General features: G+C 35.4%; 1 protein-coding gene across 5 annotated transcripts in view; it reads right to left on the bottom strand.

Annotated features, from left to right (window-relative positions):
* SBF2 (SET binding factor 2) overlaps positions 1-23,422 on the bottom strand; it is a 215,209-nt gene that overhangs the window by 90,560 nt on the left and 101,227 nt on the right. For all 5 annotated transcript variants that reach the window (XM_015864003.2, XM_015864005.2, XM_015864006.2 and 2 more), the window contains exons 4-10: positions 22,969-23,082; positions 21,222-21,332; positions 18,894-18,999; positions 3,463-3,595; positions 2,250-2,358; positions 1,449-1,562; positions 679-756 (exon numbers count right to left, since the gene is read on the bottom strand). In XM_015864003.2, the coding sequence (XP_015719489.1) occupies positions 679-756; positions 1,449-1,562; positions 2,250-2,358; positions 3,463-3,595; positions 18,894-18,999; positions 21,222-21,332; positions 22,969-23,082 (765 nt within the window). The remainder of the gene's footprint in view (positions 1-678; positions 757-1,448; positions 1,563-2,249; positions 2,359-3,462; positions 3,596-18,893; positions 19,000-21,221; positions 21,333-22,968; positions 23,083-23,422) is intronic.

The following is a 23,422-nucleotide window of genomic DNA, read 5'->3' as shown; positions in this document are numbered from 1 at the left end:
CACAACTATTTGTAATCCAAGTTAATTAGACCTTAGTAGATAACTCTCTGGGCTGCGTTTTCAACTACAATCATGTAGTTGAAAACTCATTCAGGTTCATTCAGGTTGAGTGAGGTTCATCAAAACAAAAACAGTGTTCACAGTACCCACACAATTCCTTTCCCAATATGCCCAAACATATTACTATTGTAAAATCAGGGTCTTATGTTTTGCTGACATGATTACCACAGTAATCTGTACCCAAATTCACTTTTTATTTATATATTCATTTAGATTTATATATTTATATATTGAATGCTTTTAATGTTTATAAAATCAGACATTTACCAAATAAAAGACAGACAGAAATACAGAAAACTAGTTTGCCCACTCCAGCAAGATTTTGCAGCTTCACTGGTCTATGAAACAAAGAAAGCACAGATTTGACTCAGTCGTCTTTTTAAGACCACTTTTTTTGAAGGCAAATAAGATGCTTGCATGTTAATATAACAAGCATCTTTATAAAAGCTTTGAATCCGTGAGAGTGCTGTTACAGAGCAGAATGCAATGTCCAGGTGCCAACTCCTTGCTCCACCAATAATAAAGGATAAGAAAACAAAGTCAAAATTCTTAAAAGAAGTTTAGTACAAAATTTCAAGTTTTCTGCTTAAAAAATTTAGGCATAACAGAAAATCTTACCAGCATTTTTGTGTGCGATAAAGCTGTTCGCGGGGGAGGGAAGGCATAATCTGCTGTTTCCAAATCAGGATGCAAAACCTGGAGAATTTTTAAAACAATTTTTTTCCCCTTCATTTTGCTGAGGCAACAACAAATTACTTTTTCTTCTTTCTCAAAAGAATATTTACAGCGGTTTACTTCAAGTAACAGACTGAGGAAATTTACAGACATCATGGTAATAAACGTAGGATTAATTTCTTGGCTTCCTGTTTCTACATGTGAGCTAGTTATCACAATCTCCTATTACAGTCAATGAACCTACATAACACAATAAAAAGAGTTTTATTCTAGACAAAGTTGAACTACTCACTTGGAGGATTCCTTAGAATCAGCTATTCTCAAATATTAATAAAGGGGCATTATAAAAGTAACTTGAAGAGTTATTGATTACTTCTTTGCTAATATTCTCATCAATAAAGAGTTGGAATGGATTCCAAAAATGTAGATGTTGCTGCTGCTCAGAACTTCAGGTTCTGATAGTCAATTATGACTGAAAAACCCTTACCTTTCTCTTGAAAAGTGATAAATTGTACTTTGGTATTCGATTAAACTACTGACAGTATTAACTCTAACTGCAGATAATACACTAATCTAAAACGAGGAGTGATGGCATGATTCTTAGTTTGTAACCACATATTTCACTGTGTTTGAAAGCAAATTCTTGAAAAATACTTTTTTCATGCTTTTAAATGTGACAAGAAAGTGGGAAATGAGTTTATATCAAAACATACTAGAGAAAGCGCCATTTGAGTCTGATGTAGCAGTGGTTCTGGGAGCTGAGAAAGATGAATACATTCTGGAATTTTAATAGTGCCTCCATCCAGATCTGCAATGATTACATCTAACTGTAAGGGACAAATAAAAACATTATTGGTAGTATTCTGAGTATTATATTATAAGCAAAGTTTAAATAACCAACAGTTCATATATCATAACCCACACACGAATTTTAAAAAGCAAATTAGAATGGTACTAACTTTAATGTATATAATGATTTTGATAAAGGAAATACTCCAAATACTTCATATCACTGAACCTGGTTGTAAAAAATGAATCAAAACCCAAGTGTTTGTGGATGATCCAGGTTTGCGTTGAGTGATTTGAGATATTTGATCATGTGTTCTCAAAAGGAAAGAATTATGACAACTTTTATGTAAAACTATATGTTTCTAGGCACCTCTGTAACCATCAATCAGATTCTCAAATGCATACTTAAAAATAAAGCATAAAATAAAATGGGGTATACTTGATAATACTAAAAGAGGTATTTTGATTTTAAATTTTATTTATTTCCCAAACTTGGGAACAGATCCATTCCTTCCCATCTTGCACTCCATGCAATCATGTCTTTCCTTTACAGTCTTAATATGTTTATAGAAGAATTGATGCTTATGCTTTTTCTCTTCCTAATTTTCTAGTTTTTACTGTAATATTTTCAAAAGATACAAATGGTTCACAAGAACACCTCTGAAGCATGGAAAAATCTCTGCCTCGTAGATGACACTAAGACCATTCTGGGCAGTCATACTTACAAGTTCATGAATGTCATTACGAAAGACAGAATGTACACCAATTATGAAAGGCGTTGGTGAACTGAGAACTTCCAGTAGCTGTGCAGGAAGAATTGGAATATACGGATAACTGTGAAAAGAATAAATACTGTAAAATAAAGTCTTCTATTTCTTTACCTAACACTTTTTTTCAATCGTCCTGTGTAAGTTAAATTTACTATAAGCACTTTATTTTTTTTTTTTTTTGAGAATAAATTTGAAAAACTTCATGAAGTAGTATCTGTCATGTAAACTCCAGATATTGTAATATTACAGTGCCCACAATTTATTGTGAACAAGTCAATCATGCAAAATAAAAGCAATCAATATGTGTAATATTTCTGTTTTACAAATTATTTATTCATTCGAAACTTCTGGGTGATTAAAAACATTCAAGTTATGGATAATACTTTCATTTTTAAAACATGATTGGGATACTGGACAGAAAGCTACAATTCAGACTGCTGTAAAATATTATTAATAAAGAATGTCAAAATGAAATAATTCGATTTGATACTGAAGTGACTGCTAAACATTACATGTTTTCTTAGAATCATTACATGTTTTCTTAGAATCAAGGAATCTTTCAGGGTGTAAAGAGCCCCAGGAGATCACTTAATGTAACCTGCTCAAAGCAGGTCCAAGACCAAATTCAGATCAAGTTATGCTGGGCTTTGTCCAGTTGGGTCCTAAAAGCCCAGACGGATAGAGTTTCCAGTCTTCCACTCTGTTCCAATGCTTAGTTATTCTTATAATAAAACATGTTTACCCTGCATCCAGTCAGAAACCCAGGGCACCGCTGTTTCAATTTCTGACCACAGTCTCTTGTTCTCTTGGCATGCACTGTTTATTACCTACTGGCACACAACTATTAGGTCTTGCCCAAATGCTTTCTTCTTCATGCATTTACTTATGGAACACCAGTATCAACTTTTACCATCTAATTGATGCTGTGAGTTGGGTTCTATTGTATTTGCAGGCAGGATATTTCTCCCTTCATCATTTTACTGTCATAATGCAAGAGATTTTCAAAAGCTGCATATAAGACTTGTAGAAGACTTGTATATCTGATCATGAAAATCTTATTGGAAACTTACTTGAACAAACAAAGCACAGTTTTTGCTAATGATAATGCAGCATGAGTTGCAAGTTATGCAGTGAGTAGAAAAGTTCAGAGATCTACAGCCCAACTCACCTGTATTTGAGAGGAAACATCAAAGACTCCAGAGCCCTGCAGGCATCACTGAGCCTCTGAAAACTTGCTGAGTGAAAGAGAACTTTATTTTCTGTAAGCACCGCACAGAACAAGCTGAGTACATTTTGGATTCCTTTAAAAAACAAACAAACAAACCTGTAACCATTTTCCAAAAGATGCAAAATCACATTAAAATGCACCATTTTCTAGGTGAATTTTCAAAGGACATAAGTAAATCCAAAAATTGCCAATCCACACCTTATTCAGCCCCTTCTGTAACTAGCACAACTTTCAATCTACTTCTCAGGTTTCTAAACCATCATCTCAATACATTTCTACATTTCTAATATATTCTATAACATATCTATAACATAATCCCTCTTCTCAGCACAAATCCCAGCAACACTTAATAATGAATTCAAACAGTACCATGTGCACCTTCAGCACAACCTTCTGTATACCTATAATTCAATTCTGGTCACTTATCCAGGCTAATACTACTGAGCTACAAAAGAAAATGACATAAACATCCTAGTAAATGTACTCATACTTCATCCATAGAATGCATTCTAGGAATCACAAGGTTAAAGAAGCGCAGTAAGGGTGTAAATTGTCATTAGAAGGATATGTTAAAGAAGAGCTGACTGCTTAAATGAACCCCACTAGATTTTGGGTAAGACACATGAATCAGATGATGGGATTTTTTTTTTAAGCACCATATAATTTTTCTAAAAGACAAAGTTGTGTGCTTACAGGGAAAACCAAAAATACATTTCCTTTAAAACAAAGTTCCATCCTGAGAAATAGACATGTCTGAGATATGAGCAGATTTATGAAATTTCCTGAAATATGCTGGAATGCATGATGGTTCCTTGAGGATACAGTTTGGGTTATCAGTAAGACAGTCTGCACTACCTTTACAAAACTACTGCTTATCTTAGAACAGTCTTCCAAAAGAAATGCGACTGCTGAGAGCTACCACAGTCATATTACATTTAACAATTCATTTGGCTTCAGTAATTTTTATTTTGTTTTCAATTTTTTTTCTCTATAACTTAGAAATGTTGCTTCTTGTAAAGGACAAGGATTCAGAGAGAGCTTTTGAGATAAAGATGTATTATGATGAGTAAGTCAATAACAGCTTGCGCTTTTGAACTCTGTTCTCCAAGAATCCCAACAGCTTCATGAAATCAATGGCAGAGACTTGAGAGGAAGCTACTGCTAATATTAATATTGTGCTACTGTAAATCAAGCTACTTTGCAATACATGATGTAAGTACACCTTTAAAGAAAAGCCAAGTCTCAATAAATGAATGAAAAAAAAAAATTCACCTGGGAATGGTTAGAAGCTACAGTGAAACAGTGCCCTTTCTTGTACGTAAGAACACATACGTTTGAACAGCAAGATAGAAACTGCTGCTAGTTCAGAAATCTCTGTGAGAAATTAAAAACTTGAGCTGCTATTTGCACACAAAACTGCCCTAGGTCCTTTCCCAAACGGTTCTAAAGACTGCTTTCAAGTATACTTTTTGTTTTCAAACAGTTCAATTTATAGCAAGCAGGCTTTTTACAATATTTAATTCCATACCAAATACCTTATCAAGATGCTTGGGAATATATTTTTAAAACATCTGAAACTGTTTTCTTATAATCAAATGCAACAGTTGTCAAACAATCCTATATAAGATTACATGGCCATGGCCCCAATTCCAGCCCCTGCGGAACACCACTTGTGACCAGTCACTAGCTGGATTTAACTCCATTCACCATCACTCCCTGGGACTGGCCCTCCAGAGTGCACCTGACCAAGACACGGGCTACCCACTTCCCCAGGAGAGCACTACGGGAACCAGTGTGAAAGGCTTTGCTGAAGGCTAGGTAGACAACATCAACAGCCTTTCCCACATCTTCCAGGTGGGTCACCTGATCACAGAATGAGATGAGCTTGGTAAAGCAGGATGCGCCTTTGACCTGATCCCCTGGCTGGCCCACACATGCCAAGTGATCACACTCAAGTTGCGTTACTCTGTGACCTTTCCCAGTATCAAGGTCAAGCTGATAGACCTGTAGCTCCCCAGATCCTTCTCACAACTCATTTTATTAAATAAATAAAATCAGCAGTTCAAGGATTGACATAGAATTTTCTTACTTTCAAGTAGTAGCCTCTAAGTTGATGCCAAATTATAGATCCACACTTACTTTCAAGTATATTTTTTTCCATGCATATGAGCAATATAATGATTGTGAAAGAAATTTTCATCTGACAGAATCCCACAAACTACTCACAGGAAAGTTTTTGATTACTTTCCTTTTATAAATCATTTAAATCATCAATTAAATTATCTGACCACACTAGCATGTTATTTCAAGACCAGAACATTAACTTACTGAAAAGAAACAGTTCAGAATAACAGCCTGTGTCTAGTTTCCTCATGCTACACACTCTGGCTTGTTTGTAACCTTGAACTGCACACTGTTCTTCAGATTCAACACTACATCCGATGCTCATTTGTCAGGGCATAAATAGACAACATGAAAAACAACAAACAAGTCGGTTTTTACAGATTATTCTTTTGCAGCCCACTGACAGACAGACATCCTGTAAAATATTATACATATGCTGGAAAATTTTGAATGGAGGCTTCCTGACCTTTGCTGTTTTCAAGTATTTAAAGAATCTGTAATTTATACTAAATTATCTGACATCCTACATCAACAAATGTATCATTCCGCCTGTTTCCTGTTGTTCTAGAATTTAAGTATTTATTCAAGTATGATTAAAAAAAAAACCCAACAAAGTGTACTTGACAAGTTCCTAAGTGTGCTTTATATTGCAAGAAAATAAAACATTATCATTAACTTTTTAAGAGTTATAAACATGAAAGTTAGAAGTTCAACTAGCTGGATACACTATTATGCCAATATGCCACTCTTGAATTATTGGACATAAGAAAAAGCTTAACAGAGAAAATAATCCGTAACTTAGCCAGACTAATCCAGGAAATGGGTCAACAAAGACAGAAAAGCCTTTCTGAAAGGCCACTGGAGACTGCATAGTACAAGTCCTGTGCCAGGCAGTGTCACACTCTAAAGGTAACTGGGAAAGAAATTAACAGAAAAACACAGAACTCTTTTCATTTTTATTTTTAGACGCAATTGCATAGCACTGCTAATGAATGAATTCCATGCTTAACTAATAAATAAGAGGCAGCAAATATACTCAATAGTCATAGGCAGTTCCTGCCAAATTGCTTTCATTTGCCCAACTCAAAGAGTATTGTGCACCTATCATCAGCAACGCAGAGACAAAAATGTAAGAACACAACTGTAATGCCATTCAGCTTAGGCTCAACGTACATCTCAGAAATTATGCAGTTCAGTAGGACTGCACTCCATATTACATGATTAAATCACAGCCAAACTTACTCACGAGTGGGGAGCAATATAGCTGTGCCAGCACAGAGTTTTGTAAAGGTTAATTTATCCTGCTTTCTGGCTGTGAAGCACGGAGAATATGAGTCAGACAAGTACCCCAAGAGATTAATTTATTTGGACTTTGTCAGACTGGGAAGGAGGAGGAACAGTTTCAAAAGCACAAAGCTTTCAGCTAAGACTCTCTCAAAGAATTAAATGTTTAATGAAGAAAGTGTTCTTACTGATTTCTAAGTACATGGAAATGAACAGTGGGTGTGGCAGACAGTATTAGAATCAAAACTCATTTTTAGGAAAAAAAAAACTTCCTTCTGCAATGGAAGTGAAGGTAATTTAGTATCTGAACCACAAATGTTGCGTGTTCTTTTGGAAACGCAGAATGGATCAAAGACTTTTCCACAAACCATCTTCAGGGGAAGTGGGAAGAAGGAAGGCACAAGAGGACCATGCAGAAAGATGATGCTTTAGATGTCAAAAAGGGCAAGTGATTGTTCAACGCCGTATCCAACAGACTGAGAAAAAGTATAGCAATAAATAAATAAATAAAATTTAAAATCCCTTCAGATAAACATTCCTACTTAAATATTGCTCCCTCAAAGTCTAACAATACTAACTGTGTTCTGGCAACACAGACTCAAGCAGACAGTTGATATCCAAACCCAAATATTGCACAAGCATGACGAGACAGGGAGTGGACACACCGCATAATCTACATAGGAAGATGTATGGTCATGTCTGTCATCTGCATGTTGATACCACTTTGTTATTATCAATTTCATTAAATCCCTCTGCAGACACACTGAAAGGAACAAAAAGCCCTCTGGATTCCATGAACTTTCAAGCACAAATCTGCCTATACACTGAGTGATCATGATTAAGCATAATTTTTTTTTCCAGAGACAATGATGCAGCTACAGATAATTAACAAGAAAATATTTAGATAACAATGTCTTCATTCCTGAACGACAAAAGTGCAAAACTGTCTCTATTGAAGCTATACATACCCAAAGTAAGACTGCTAAGCTCAAGATTAATGGCAGCGTTGAACAGTCAATAAAGCAGAGCAGACAATGGAAGATAAAACATACAAATGGTGGTTTCATATATTGAAAGTACTCACATGGCAATGAAGTAAAATGTTGAATTTGCAAGACAACATATTTTAAACTATACAAATAAAACCTGCATTACCAATGAAGATTTCCAACTGATTGCGTGCATGGCTCGCACTGACAGGTTTGACAGATGCTTCTAAAAATAAGTTTAGTTACTTACTCCAAGTTTTGTTGTTGTTGCTCTTATTTTTGGTTTTGCTTTGTTTCTTATTATCAAAACCAGATTTCAGTAGAGAATAAATGCCGATAAAACATCAATCAAAATAGGTCTGCATTTAAAATGAAACCCAGAATTGTCGAGGGAAAAATATTCATTTTTTTCCCCCACCAACAGGGAAGGTGGCAAACAATATTTCTTAAATATTAAACAGTTAAACGGCAGATTAAAATATTGTATTATTTTACTGACTGTTCATTAGCATTTGAGTAAAAGTCTGCTGTGCTGAAATATGATTTATTTTATTTTCACATCTCAATTTATGCTTATTTACTTAGTAAGACATGTGAAGCAGAAATATACTGGGGTTGGATATTTTTCTCATAAATATATAGATTTCCAGTCCTAAGAAACCTGCAGGTAGAGGTAAACACTACCACTCAAACCTGACTTCAGTGTAGAGAATTTCTTTATTGCTCTCACAGGTGAGACTCGCTGAACCAAAACACTTTGAAAGAATTTTGTAGAAGGATTTTGAGTCAACTGGAACAACACAGATACTCATGAATCGAAATGCTGCCTGAATCCCCAAAATAGAGGAGAAGTATCCATTTACTCCACTGGGAGCAAACAGATACGCATAATTTGACTGGATTCGTTTCGAACAAGAAAATGTCTTTTAACAAAACAAAGCAGAGAGAGAGCAATACCATGAAGATCCTTAGAAAGAAAATATCTAAGAATGCGAAGGGTATTGTCATTCTTGAACCGTACACAGGAAAAATGCTCAAGGATACACAAGAAACTGCAAACATATCTGTTTCCTGTCTAAGGACTACAAAGTCTTTCTCAAGGGACAGAACTACTGCAGACTTACATTAATGGAAGCACAGAAATGCAAAGACAGCAAGAACAGAGGTGGCTGATAACAATGTCCTGTTAGAGCTATCTTCAGGCATTGTTGGTTGATATTCATTAAGTATAAAACCACAAACACTCAATTAAGAAAACTGCAGAACACTATAATAATCAAAACTGAAAAAGGTCCCCTTAGTTCCTTAAAGTGTTTTGATTCTCTGATTGATTTTTTTAAATACTAAAAAAAAAAACCAAAAAAACACCACCATAAAAACCCCCAAGCAAATAAACAAAAAAACTCTCTGTGAAATCCTTCCTTGTTGAAATCCTCTGAGATTTTTCTGACCTCCTGAGATACTGATACTTCACCACAGTGCAACTGAATAGCCAGCAAAAAACAAAGGAAGAATGTTCTTCTGAATTAGTTTTAAGTATAGCGATCTTATGTGCTGTAAATCTATGCACGCACTAGTTTAAGGAAAGATTGTGACTAGACTGTATTCTGGAGGATGAAGTTTCTCCTCTGCACAACCTGGAAGAGACAAGGAAACTTGATAGTATGCAATTCCCATTGACATAACAGAAAGCAGTGGGACATGAGAACTAATTTATGTGAAGGAAGCCTGCAGGTTTCAGGATCTAAGTTGCAAAGTTTGTGGAAGGGGAGAAACGGGAGCAAAAGCAGAACAGGCTCAGCCCTCGAGAAGAGGGTATCAGACAGACCAGATGGATCTGTGTTACAGCATGGGCCTTGACAGTGGCTGTATATAAAGCACATATTCCTGAATGGGTTGAAAGATTTCAGAATTGGCACAGTACAGTCATCACAGAGAGTAAGAAGCAACAGAAAAACAAAAACAAGTATCTGCTCATTCTGTTAAAAAATTTCCTCAATGACAAAATATATTTATAGGGCTAGTGTGCACTGAAACATACCACCGAAGAAAAGAACCACGTACTCGGAACACATCAACACTATAAGCATGCCAAACATATTCCCTTTTATATAGCACAAAAAACTCAATTCAGGTTTTCTTTTTAATTAAACAGAACTGTACTGGATAAAATATACTCCTGTAATTAAGTGTTTTCCCCCCAGGGGCAACTGTCAGAACTTAATAATTAATTAAAATTCATTAATATCAGTAAGACTTGTAACAACACAAATGTTCACACTACCTACAAAAAGTAATTGTTGTTTCTCTGGCAGTATAATCACTAACTAATGCCTTAAATTAACCAGATACTAAAATTCTGTCTTCATTTCCATTTTGCACTAAAAGCAAGTTACCTAGCAATTGAGAAAATGCATGTGCTGGAAACGATGAGTAAATGAATGAATAAAGGAATAAGTAAATAAGTGATGTATAAATGAACAAATAAAAAAAAGCACTATCAGGTTTCATTTCTATCATCTATCAGGTTTCATTTCTATTTGATATCATAATATAACTGCTTTTGAAGACAATACACTGAAAAAGAACCTGAGGTTTTAACCTTGCTGGTGTAGCAGACAGAACAGAAAGCAGGTCAGAAAGCACGCACAGCAATCAGAGCTACCAAACAACCAGTGATACACAGTGGGTTTAAGAACTGAAATAGCTTCAGAGAAGTCTTTACAGTCAGTTTACAATGCTGAGATCTTCCTATTTTGGATTCAGATGTACATATATGTTAAAAAACAAAAGTGTTAGCAACGATTTAAGTGTGATCTTACAAGAAATACAGGGACTGAAATTTTGCTCCTCTTCAGCCACATTTTGAAACGTACAGTTTCCTAAGGTCTTACAACTGAAGTGCTACTAAATTTACCTTGGATTAATGAGAAAACTTATTTTTGCATTCATAACAGTAAAAGTAGAAAGAAAAGTCACCTGTTCTGAAGTGGATGTTTCAGGTTTTTTTTTTCTATTAGCACAAAAACAAGCTTCCTTTGCTCTTCTAATTTTATTTCTTTAGTAGATAGTTGCTTTTTGGAGTTTACATTTTTCTCATCTCTGAGAAGCTGGCTGGCACTAGGGCACCAGCAATACACTAGTCAACAATAGAGATCTCTGCGCTCCGCATATGCCAAACAAATGCAAAAACATGAGGAAGGTCTACTGAAGGTACAGTTTGACATTACCTGACCAGAAGCTGCTCTATTGGCTGTAGCTGTTAAGGATGGTTTTGTCCCACCCACAATCTTTCTTTGCACCTGCATCAAAGCTCACACAAGTCCATGGTGAGCTAGTTCATCCACAGAGAGAGACAGATTTGCTCTCACGGAAGCACTTGGCTGACTGATTGAATTAATCACAGCAACAAACCATAACCCAAGAGGGCTGACAGAAAACAGATGAGACTTTTGAGTGCACAACGGTCTCTGTACAAAATTAACTTGCAAAATATCCTTGTATTTCCCTAAACTTATAAAAAACAAACTCCCTTTTGTTCTGCTGTTGCAGCACTAAGCACCTGTTAGCAGTACATGTCACATACAATTCTTTTCGTATTCTATTTCTTCTTTGACAGATGACAAATCTAGTAGGAAAGCTGGAGCAGTAAAATCTCTTTTGCTGGTCCATAGAGCTTAATCACAGTTCCCCATTTAAACAACATCTACAACAAAGCCAGCAGCATCCATTTAATGCAACAGGTACTAGCATGTTGCAATGGCTGGAGAGTACACAATTTATCGAGACCAAATTCTGATTTGAACTGCCTTGATTAAACATTTAATAAACTATCTTAATTTAATCACACATGCGGTCTAATTTCCACACAGGGAGTATATGTTCCCAAGTCACAACACATGCATTTCACGGAAAGAAAAGAAGTCCAGTGAGTTCGGTAAGAAGTTTGTAAGCAACCTGACAGAAGTTACAGAAGTTTTGGCTCACATCATTGACGTCTCATGAGAAACACGAGATGTTGAGGTGGACTATAGCACTGATGGCCTGATCTTAGTGCGTGTCTCAATTACTGATATTACTGAATTGAAAATGTTGCATTGAGTAATTTTACAACATCACACAGATTGAATATCTCATTGCTTAGCTGCTGCCATATTATTTCTGAACAAAATACAGTATTAAAGTTAAAGCAATTCTTGTTCTATGTTGGAGACACTGGGATTTTAACAAGCAGAAGCCAGCTAACGTGTTGGCTGTGCAGTGGTTCTTTCCTAATGTTTCCCAGCAATAGAAACATGTACATGTGTTTACCAGGAATGTTTTCCCCATTTACTCTCCAATTCAATAATGTTTCCTGTTGGCATAAGATATTCCACATGACATGCTGAACACTTTATCTCCCCTGACACAGAATTTAAAATTCTTCTTAATTCAAATTTACTGTAGTAAATCATCTTTTTGCCTATTCTAAGAAGAAACTGTCTTCTTTTTCCAGGGAAATTCTACACGACCAAGAACGAACTTGCTAGAAAGCAAGATCCTGTGATATGAAAGAGTGTAAGTAATTCATTTACAAAAAACTTAAGAAGAAATAAACCAAATTTATTGTAAATCAAAGCCATGCTGACTATTACACATTGGACTTCTTTTCTTCTAGTCTGATCATTTCCTTACATTTATCTTTCTAGAAAGAAGGGCATTACTATATATTACTATATATCAGTAACCATGGATCTCTCTTCCACTGCTCTTCACTTTAGAATGAGCTATTGAAAAAATTGTAGTTTTTTCCTCTTTGATTCAATAGATATAACGGTCATGGTAAAACAAATGATATTTTTAGTATTGTTATACAATCTTAAAAAATTATTAAGAAAGCTACATGGAAGTGCCAATACAATGCAATAGAATCACAGGGGTTTGGGTTGCCATTGTTTCTAAGTAAAAAATGCTGAAGTATTACCTAAAAAGACTTAATTATTATGAAATTAGTAACTTTGGAGTCAATTTCCTATTATCCTCCTCACATAGATCTATACAAAATTCTATGCTCCTTAGAAACTAATAACTTCTATACCTTTTCACTTTCAATCAAGCCAGCACATTCAGTTATTTCTATGTTGAACTCTATTGTCTTCTAAGACTTAAGAAATATTTTAAGAGTTACATTCACAGCACTGGCCATCAGGTACTTAGAATGCAATGGGACTTTCTCAAAGAACACTCCTGTAGTCTGGAACATAGTTCCTCTGCTTGACTTCAACTTACATGTTTAAAATGTTAAAGAATCAGTAACATCAAGTTAACAGCATCTAGAAAGGAAGTAAAAGGTAGTTTATGCTGAAATCTGTCAGATTCTAGGGTCACTAAGAAAGGAGTTTGAAGCCATTATCCATAAGAATAAGACAGCACAAATGGGAAATGTACTACTGGGAAATGAAAATATCTGCATCCCTGTGTCCTCTTGACTAATAGAAATACAAGAGGAGTAGAGTGATGGGAACCAATTATTTTAGAAAATCTCTATCCTGGTATTTAAGCTTTCACTTATCATAAAAGAAAATCAGTTCAGGAGTTATGACAGAAGGCACTTGTGGTCTAAGGATCTCACATTACAGTGCACTCTTCCCAGGCATTAGAATCACAGAATCACCAATGTTGGAAATTACCTCCAAGGTCCATCTACCATCAATGTTTCTCCACTAATCCACATCCCTTAGTACACCATAATGTTTCCTGAATACCTCCAAGGTCTGTGGCTCAACCATCTCCACGGGCAGACCATTCCAGTGCCTGACTGCTCTTTTGGAGAAGAATTTATTCCAAATACACAACTTGATCCTCCCCTCATGCAAGTTGAAGCCATATCCTCTAGTTCTATTACTAGTTATGCAGGAGAAGAGGTCAAGCCACACCTCACCACATCTGCTTTTTAGGTATTTGCAGAGAATGAAAAGATCTCCTGCTGAGCCTCTTCTTCTCCAGCCTAAAGAATCCCAGCTCCCTCAGCCACTCCTCAGAGGACTTTCAGGTTCTCTTAAGATACATAAGGAACTCGGTCACTCTTTTTAGGCTCTATTCTATATGCAATGCAGCTCAACTGTAACAGGTTTGTTAATCACTCACCTCTGACATCACTGTTAACATTGCTCTTTTGGGATATATAGCCTACTAATCTGCACCTAAAATTGCCAATGATAGTTGGCAGACTACAAAGTCTTTCTTTTTTTTTGCAGGAAAGCAAAGTGCTTGAAATTCTCAGCTGCATAGTGATGCCGAGGTCTGACTCAGCACTGATTCTTTTTCTAAGAATTGAAATGAAATGTTCTAGACAATCTTCATCAGATCATTTCTCTTTTACTCCATAGGTCAACAGTTGCTGCACTGTGTGTTGTTTATCCTTGAGACATATAAACAATTATGAACAATTATGCTCACATCATGATTTTTGAGGTAGTGCTATGGGAGGCAAAACATGTTGGAAAGTTTATTAACAAAAGAAGCCAGCTTTATTGCTGTGTGCTGACAATCTGACCAGCACGCATGTTCTAAGATAAAGAAAATCTCTTCCTCAGGATGAAACTGCATCAGGCAAGTCCCATTGGAGTCCATAACTACATGTCAAACTTGCAAGATTTGATTGTTAAAAGCACAGGGATCAAAAACTGTCATTAAGAATACCAAAAAACACCACCTTCCTTGAAACTTTCAGTACGTTTACAGTGGAAGTTGAAGACCACTATCTGTCAGGGACTGAATGGCAGTAAGCTCCAGGTAAAGCAAGTGCCAAGAAACAAGTCCATACAGCTAGGCAAGCCCACGTGTCTGAGACCTACTGAATGGAGCAAAGGAAATGTGAGGATAGAAGGACAGCCTAGAAATTAAGCAAGACACAAATGAAGGAAAAAGCCCTTGTCTTCAGAGTTTGGAAAGTAGGGCAAAACATTAATTCTTAAGGAACATCTTGTTTCTTAAGTGTTCTGATCAGCTTAGCCATGTTAAAACAGGAAAAAACTAAAAGTGCTAATTAAATCGCAGCTTCTTGCTTTGATGTTTATTGTTGAGGTCCCTGATACAGTTTTCTGCCTTAGGTTCATTAGGAAATGATGCTCATTAAGGGGATGTAGTTGTATGTATCCAAAAACAAATGACCAAAGGAAGCCATGTTCAATAACAATACCAGAATAGAGCAGGCAAGCAGTACTTGAGTTTGGAGAAAGGAAGAATTTGAAGCAGAGACATAGGAACATACTGTTAATACAGTGAGAGGGAGTAAAAGACAATAATAATAAAAAACTCCTTCAATCCCCAAAAGGACTACCCTGCTTTAAAGCTTTCATAGATATCTAACATCTCGCTAATAAGCAAGAAAAAATAGAAGAGCATTTAAACACTTCCACTTATCATGGACTATTCATAAACGCAGCTTCATGATTAATGTTATTCCAGCTAATCCATGATGATGGAATCCATTTTTTTTTTAGGTGTAGTGATCCAGCTACATGCCTGGCCTTTGTCACAGTATTCTCATACAGTACAGATTTTGAAATAAATAGAATGTATGATTTAAAGTGTCAAAGACTGATGTTCATTATTATGAAGCTTAAAGCCATTGGGGATGTTTTTTCCCAATTGCAGTTTGCGGCCCAAGTAAAAACAAAGTCTATTTCCAGATATGCTGTAAACTTGGTAATATAGGGAGGGTCATCTTCTGACATATTATCCTGCCAAGAAGAAAAAGCACGATGAGACTACTATTGCACAATATTTCTCAAAATAAATGTTGAAATTACTTTCGTATCTATTCATAGTGGTAAATTTTGTCTTGTCGCCCACCTATCTCAAAGAAAGAGCTATTTTTAAAACTGTGATTTATCCAGTTCACAAATATTTTTCTAACTACTCTTCCGTTTTCTATTAATAATTCCAATAGGATTAAATGACTTGTACCAGAAGGGAAACAACTGAACATATTGTTACTTGACAAACAGTCTAGTCAACCTTTGTGTTCTGAACACAGGCATACGATGGGATCATAGTGATCATCAAACTAAACTAGTCAACAACATGCTGGACAATGGAAGTCAACTGATCTTGCTCAGGTTGGCAGAGATAAGACTGCATTTAGCTTCAGTTGAAATAGAATCAGAGAAACAGAATAAGCATTTCTATCATCACAAAAAGCACAAAGGCCTTCTAATAGGCTTTGTTTTCTAAAGAAAAGTACTAGACTCTATCTTAGAGAAAGAAAGAAAAAAAAAGAACAAAACCCTTTTTTAAAGGAACAGGCTAATAGATTCTACTACATAATTCAGGACTCTTGCCATTAATGCTACACAGTAGGCAATAAAAGAAGTGAGAATAAATGAAGAATGTTTTACATTCCACAACTGTTACAGACAGCTATATGCAGCTGTATTAAAACTTTTTCAGTACATCGAAACAGAAATTTCACATTAACGAACCTTGCCCTTAGAAGAACATAACGATTCCAAAGATATTCACCACCTACATGTGAAAGGAGCTGTGTGCTATTCTGTAAAGTGACATACACTACACAAATGCAAACATTCTTTAATTTGTGTCCATCTGAGATACAAGGTGATTCTACCTTTGTGCTACATCCTCAGATACCGAGACCTAAAAAACTTTGGAAAAAAACATCAGCTGGGAATTGACGTTCTCATGCTGCAGAACTGAAAAAGTTTACATCACACCAAGGAATAGGAGAGAGACAAGAAGAAGTGCTACACAAGAACATTAGTTAGGCTCTTACAAGAATTCTGAAGCTTGAAGGGAATGAGAAAATGATGTTACAATCAAAAGACAGGGTACATGAATTCCTTTTTTCTTTTCCCCCTTCCCTCCCCTTAGGAACTTGTATCATCTTTTCAGGGAAATGGGATGTGAGCTTGCAGTTTCTATGCCAAGTTTTATAATCACAAACTTCCCTCTATCTATCTCACATACTTCCTTCTATCTCTCTCTCTTTGGGCCAACATGAAGTGTCACTAATCAGAACTGTGAGTAATAAGGAAGCTTTCCTGCATTTTCTCCCTTTCCCTCTCCTGCTGATTTTCATATTCTTCCATGCAGCATACTTAGAATGGGTACATGGTGTACTTGTGCTTATTGACTCTTTCTTGTACTCCTTACAAGCTATTAAAACACAAGAAAGATCAGAACTCCAAAAATTAGTACAACTTAGAGAAAGAAAAAAATGCATAAGTAGAATTACATAGACCGGAACTGAAAGAAAACTAAGTGAGAATGGTAACAGAAGAGATGTTAGACAAAAAGTCAGAGGTGTATAACACGAGCATAAATGATCTAATAAGGAATTAAACAATTTCAAAAAATAAGGCTTAAAAATAAGAATTACTGATGGCTAGTGTATTACACGAAGCATCTGAGTAACATTTTAAACTCTTGAATACCCTTCAGTAGCAACTCTTCTGGGAGTTACATGACATCAGTGAGCTTATATTTACCCATTAATAAAATGTGGTTAATAATATCACCTGAAATCCCATGTATCTGAAAGATATTAATTCTCATACAAAAGTGTTATAGTACAAAATGAGTGGGATTTAAAAGGCTCTCTCTACACACTTGACCTTACTAAGAATCTGAGAGGAATAGATAGTATTCTTGGTTTCCACTTCCATACTCACATTCCCACTCTCTCTTTACATAGTTTCTCTCTATAAATCTGAAATGGTTTGTCTTCTTTATCTCAGTCTGATCTTGTGACATGAAATAATACAACCCCAATTTGCCATACAAAGGCCATGTGTCGCACAGTTACTGATCTAAGCACTAGCTAAAAGCCTCGCTTTCTTTGACATTTTCAGAACTGAGAATTTGCAGTAACCTATGCTACAACTGCCACAGAATATATTGCCTCACCTTAGGTACCTCATAGCGTACTTATAGAACAGGCATACCACACCATATTGTGACTCATGCCATAATTCACATCTTCACCAAATAGAAAGATGCTATAGGGCCTTTCCATGATTGAACCATTGCCTAATTCTAATGAATCTTGGTTTATTAAGCAAAGTAAAACCTCAGGAACTGTGGTCAGGATAAGCAGTATCTGTAACATTAGTTTATCTATCAACAAAATATTAATATTTGTCTTAGAATAATACTCTTTTTGAAAGAATACAATTAAGCATTTAGATTGTACTTATCAGATCTGCTATCAGTTCCCATGATACAGACTTTGATAGTTTCACCACATGAAATCTCCTGTTGTCTAGAGGATTTTCCACTGCCAAATCACTAGGTCTTACAACTAGCTGGAGTAGGAAACATTAGTTACTCTATTTTGACTAGAATAATTTTTCTGTGGATGTTCAGCAACAGATGCTACAGCACAGACTAAAATCTCTTCACTGTTTCAGAAGCATTCAAAAACTTTGCTTTAAACAATAAATGCTTCTGTCTCTCTTTCCATTTTCCTGAGTACAGCTACTTTTTAAACTCCAATCACTTAAAATTATTTTCTAAGGGAAAACATATTCCACATTATCTGTGTGTCTGTTATCTTTTATACCAACTTATACCATAAGTAACCATATATAACTTTTATACCATTTACACTCGTTTGTTTTTAACCTACTGGGTTTTATTCAGTTTGAACAGTACCCAAGGGGTAGAAAATCTTTTTACATGGATGTTGCCATAACTGAGGAGGCCAAGCTCACCTCTGTTCACAATACATTTGCAGATAATGGATAACATTGGAGCTATTGTACCACAGACAAGATGCACCAAAAGTTTATATGAATGCCTAATTATGGGATTATAGCACTATTAGTCATTCTTTCATTCAAAACGAATTAATATTAACCATGTAGCTTTCTTGGCACAGGATATGAGCTGAATATGAACAGAAAATAATTTACTCTGTGAATTCTTACTATTTTCCCCACCTCCCCCACTGCAGGGCAGACCTCAACTTACCCAGCTGCTGAAAGAGAAGAGCCACACTGGTGCCTGTAACAGGAAGGCTATCGTGTAGGGGAGTCTGTATCAGTTGTCGGTCTCCAGCTCCCAAAGAAAACAACTTCTGCAGAAACAAATATATATATATATATATATATATATATATTAGGATAAATTTAATTTATATGGAACAACCATACTGTTGTCATGCAGATAACGTGATTCATCCCATAAAAATTATTTCTTTTGTATACAGAATCTTAAAATCAGTAAGAATAACTGAACTAACATAGATCTGAAATAAAAATTTGAGTTTACTATATGACTTCTTGAATGGATAGTGTGATAATGCCTTCCTTGTGAGATCACTGAATTGGTCATGCCTTTGAAGGCATTCAATATTACATTTTTAATAGCACAGTAAAAAACCCTCTGAAAAAGAAATTACAACACACTCAATTCAGTAAAAGCGTATTATTTTGTAATTGAAGTTTGTTGATGTGTTTCCTGTGTGCCCATACTCATGCTCTATCACATGACCACATTTTTTCCCCAGGTAACATCTGCATATTGAAGAGCACTCTTCTGCTAGTCCTATGTTCCCACTCTAAATATTTCCGTAGAATTAGAACTTCAGTTACCTTTCCAACTTAAAAACATTCCCCCAACAAGGGAAACAGGAAGTAAAAGGAATAAGCTTGTGTATCACAGCTCAAAAAATATTATAATTGCAAAATAATTTTGCTTTCAAGATCACTGAAAGTATGATGGTAACAAATGCTGGTTGCTGCACAGCAGATGTCTGAAAGCAAAACATTCCACAGTAAAACCAAGTAAGTCCCTGAGCTGTGGCAGAGATCCTCTTGCCCAGCACTTAAGCAGCAGACCTGGATGCAGGCTAGTAACTGGCTTTGCAGTTGATCGTTTCAGCACTGGGCACACAAACAATCTGGGAGGCCCTTCAAAGACTTCTGGAGATAAACATCAGAAGAGTGTTTCCATTCTAAGACACACAATTTAGATTTAGCCCTGGAAGCACAAGCTTAAGAAAGAAAACAGAAAAACTGATTTTCTGGTTAAAATGGAATTTTGACATCAACGAATTTAAGTTGCGAGTGAAAGAGTGTTTCATTTTAAGAAAGAAATCAAAAGGTGAAACATAAATTTTCCCCAACTTCTAGCAGAAGACATTGACAGTGACAAAAATCATACTTATGGACAGAGAGGAAAAAAAGTACAAAAAAAAGGGGGAGGTGGGGGACAGAAAGAAGAGGCAGAAGTTCAAGTGGACCACCAAAATCTATAACATGAGGTTCAAATACCAATAAAAGAGGGTTTCTGGCAAAATAATATTGATAATAATAAAATATACCTACTTCCTTTCAAAACCGACAGGGACAGGTTAGAAAGCAATCATGCAGATCTGACTAGGCTAAAAGATTTTGCTACATTTACCTTAAAGAGAAATTTCAAGGTGGCCAGGAAAAAAAGAGAAGAATAAGGGACAATTTCAAGAAGGTTGAAAATCCATAGAGTGGATACAAAGCATGAGAAAACGAATATGAAATCTATTTTGAAAATATTTCCATTTGCATTCTTAGGTTACAGATGTGTTTTGTGATAAGGGCTACAATTTCCCAGTAATGTCACAGAATAAAGATCAAGCAAATAAGACCCAACTGGCTTCCAGAAACCTATTAATGTATAGGAGTAATTTGTTTTAAGTAAATCAACAAGCAAATCTGCTTTTTGCTCATAGAAAGCCAAAGAGAAAAGGTACAAGAGATGTATTTACAAACTTTTTTGTTATTTTTAAATGCATGGGCTACCAGGGATATTTAATTCTGGGGATAAAAAAAGAAAAGAAAAAAAAACAACCATGGTCAATGTTGCTGGGGTTTTTTGTTTGTTTGTTTTCTTGAAACAGAAACTTAAAGCAGTTACCAAAGGAAAGATCAATGGCATACTCAATTGCATCAAGAAAAAGACACAGGTAAATGAACTAGAGGAAAGGACAAATAAAACAAAAAACAACAACAAAAAACCCTTTTAACATATGTATAGCAAGCAGAAATTTTCCTTAACATGAGTTATTATTAAAAACGAAACTTATACAAACTACTTGATTTGTTACTGTGCCTTGTAAAAAGCCAACTCAGTGACAAAATTAACCCTTTGACCTTATACTGGAATGGAATTTTTGCTCTCTTTAGAAGACAGGCCACAGGGAAAGCACTCAGCTGAACTGTGATCTTTTTTTCAACAAAAATATTTAAAGAATTTTTGTTTTTTGTTTTCTTCATAAATTCAATTAACTGGAAAAATACCTTCCCCCCCCCCATTTACCTGAGACCCTCCAGAAGCAGGGACAAGGCATGAACAGAGATTTGCAATGAGAGCCTCCAGGGACACATTCAGGCTGTCCACATACACAGTATAGATCAGCCCAAGGCAAGCCTACAAAGACACAGGAAATATAAATACAGGGAATGCACATTTGAAATTGAAGATATCCATATAATTTTTAAAATATGAATGTGTCCAATAGAGATTAATGTAGTGAAGTGTGTTCCAGTCAAACATGGTATAGAAGTAAATACTCATTATAAAAATGAACTTGTACATAAAAGCAACATGTGCGCTGGCAGGTGCAAAATATAATCTTTTATAACAGGGAATTCAATATTCAGTATTTGAGCTTCATTCAATTATAAAAGTGCTTTACTAATAATTACTTTTTTTAAATGACCCCACTTGTAAAATAATCATAGCTTCATCTGCAATATGAACTATCTGGACCTAACTCTGACTACTGGCCAACAGTAAAACACAGACGAAACAATGAGCTTCTCAGATTAATTTTCCAACTAACATCAAGGCTCAACAGCTCTGCTTGTTATTTAACTTCATTATTTCAATACAAATATATTTAAATGATGTAATAGAAATATATTAACATCACAGCATTTCTGTATTTGTTTTGCATGAATATGGTTTTGATTGAGAAAATGGAGATGCATATTTATTATTTTCAATTCAACATAAAATGACATAGCATTATGTTCCAAAATGCTTTTGAATAAAATAACTCCATTCCACAATATCCTTCTGGTGCCTTTTAACCGCTAAAATTTGGATAATTCAGTAAATATCTTTGGAATTCTCTTCTTAGACATGCTTCCAACAGTAACTTCTCATATAACACGTAGTTAAGCTATGAAAGCTCTTGCCATAAGATGTTATAAAATCAAGAGTCAAGAAACAGGACAAATTATATGAAAAAATCATACAATTGACACCTCTAGTTCAGGATGTCATTAAACTGTAATTCACATTGGTCTGGGAAAGTATTCAGTGGAATTATTTCTACAGCCTGCCCTCTTCCTACACACTTTGCTCTGCTTTTGCTAAAGGCCACAAGGAGAGATGAAACACTCAGTTATGTGGAATTTTAGTCTGAGTTGGTACTGTCATTCTTCATCTTTACTGACAACCTCTCACTGAATGATTTTTCTAGCTTGATCAGTAAGCTGAACTATATATTTGTTCCTGTTAATATATATTAGCTTGATAAAAAATTGAGCTTTTAATTTATCTCTGATCAGCCATATCTCAACAGCTGAAAGTAATCCAAGATCCTAAAACTCTGTCATGTGTTTTAATTTGATCTGGAAGAGGCTCTGACATTTTTACCTTACATATGGAAGAAAACAATATTTCACCATTTATTTACCATTAAATATTTAATCAATTATTGTTAATGTGTTATTTTTACCTGAGCAAGTCAGGCTTTGTCCTAATAATTCCCTTCAATATACAGAGATTTTTCTGAGGTTGGTTTATTATTTCATCTTCTACAAAGATATAGAAGTACTTAGAGCGTAAAAAAAAAAAAAAGCACTGTTCTAATCTAGAGGGACTATTTACTGTCACAGAAACTGAATTTTATCTAGCTCGCTCTAAGTAAATTTTTGCTGTAAAATTCCCAAGCCAATCCTGAGTCATTTCAAATCAAAATCTCTGTCAATGCTTTTCATTAAAAACAGATTTGTCTGCTGACAGACATTAAAAATGGCAATGGTAAGTTCTTTACCCTGAAAATTTCTGGATAATCCAGTCTGGACACAAGCACCAGACTCTTAGGAGCAAAGACTTCAGCAGGCGCAATTAAACCAGACTCCTCTTCTCCTTCAGTTTCTTTAGTTCCCTTGAAAAAAGAAACATTTCAATTAATAAATAGTCACTAACGGAATTGTTAGCATTCTTACAAGAAGTTAACTGTTGTCAAAACTTAAAAAGCATTGTTAATTGGAAAGGAAATGCGCACACAGTTTGAAACAAGCAGTGACATCAACAAACAGCAGCACATTCCATCAGTTGCCTGAACTCCATAAGGAAGCTTCTGGGGAACTCAACTTGTAAAGGCTCAACCATAAAGCCATGCACTAGTGTATCTAAAATAAAGTTCTCTAAGATAAAGAGTTATCAGTAATGTTACAGCTAAAATTATCTATACAGTCATCTCCAGCCTGACACAGAAAATTTGT

The sequence above is a fragment of the Coturnix japonica genome, chromosome 5 (genome assembly GCF_001577835.2).
Source record: "Coturnix japonica isolate 7356 chromosome 5, Coturnix japonica 2.1, whole genome shotgun sequence".
NCBI lineage: Eukaryota > Metazoa > Chordata > Aves > Galliformes > Phasianidae > Coturnix > Coturnix japonica.
This window is presented reverse-complemented; position numbering and strand designations above follow the sequence as displayed.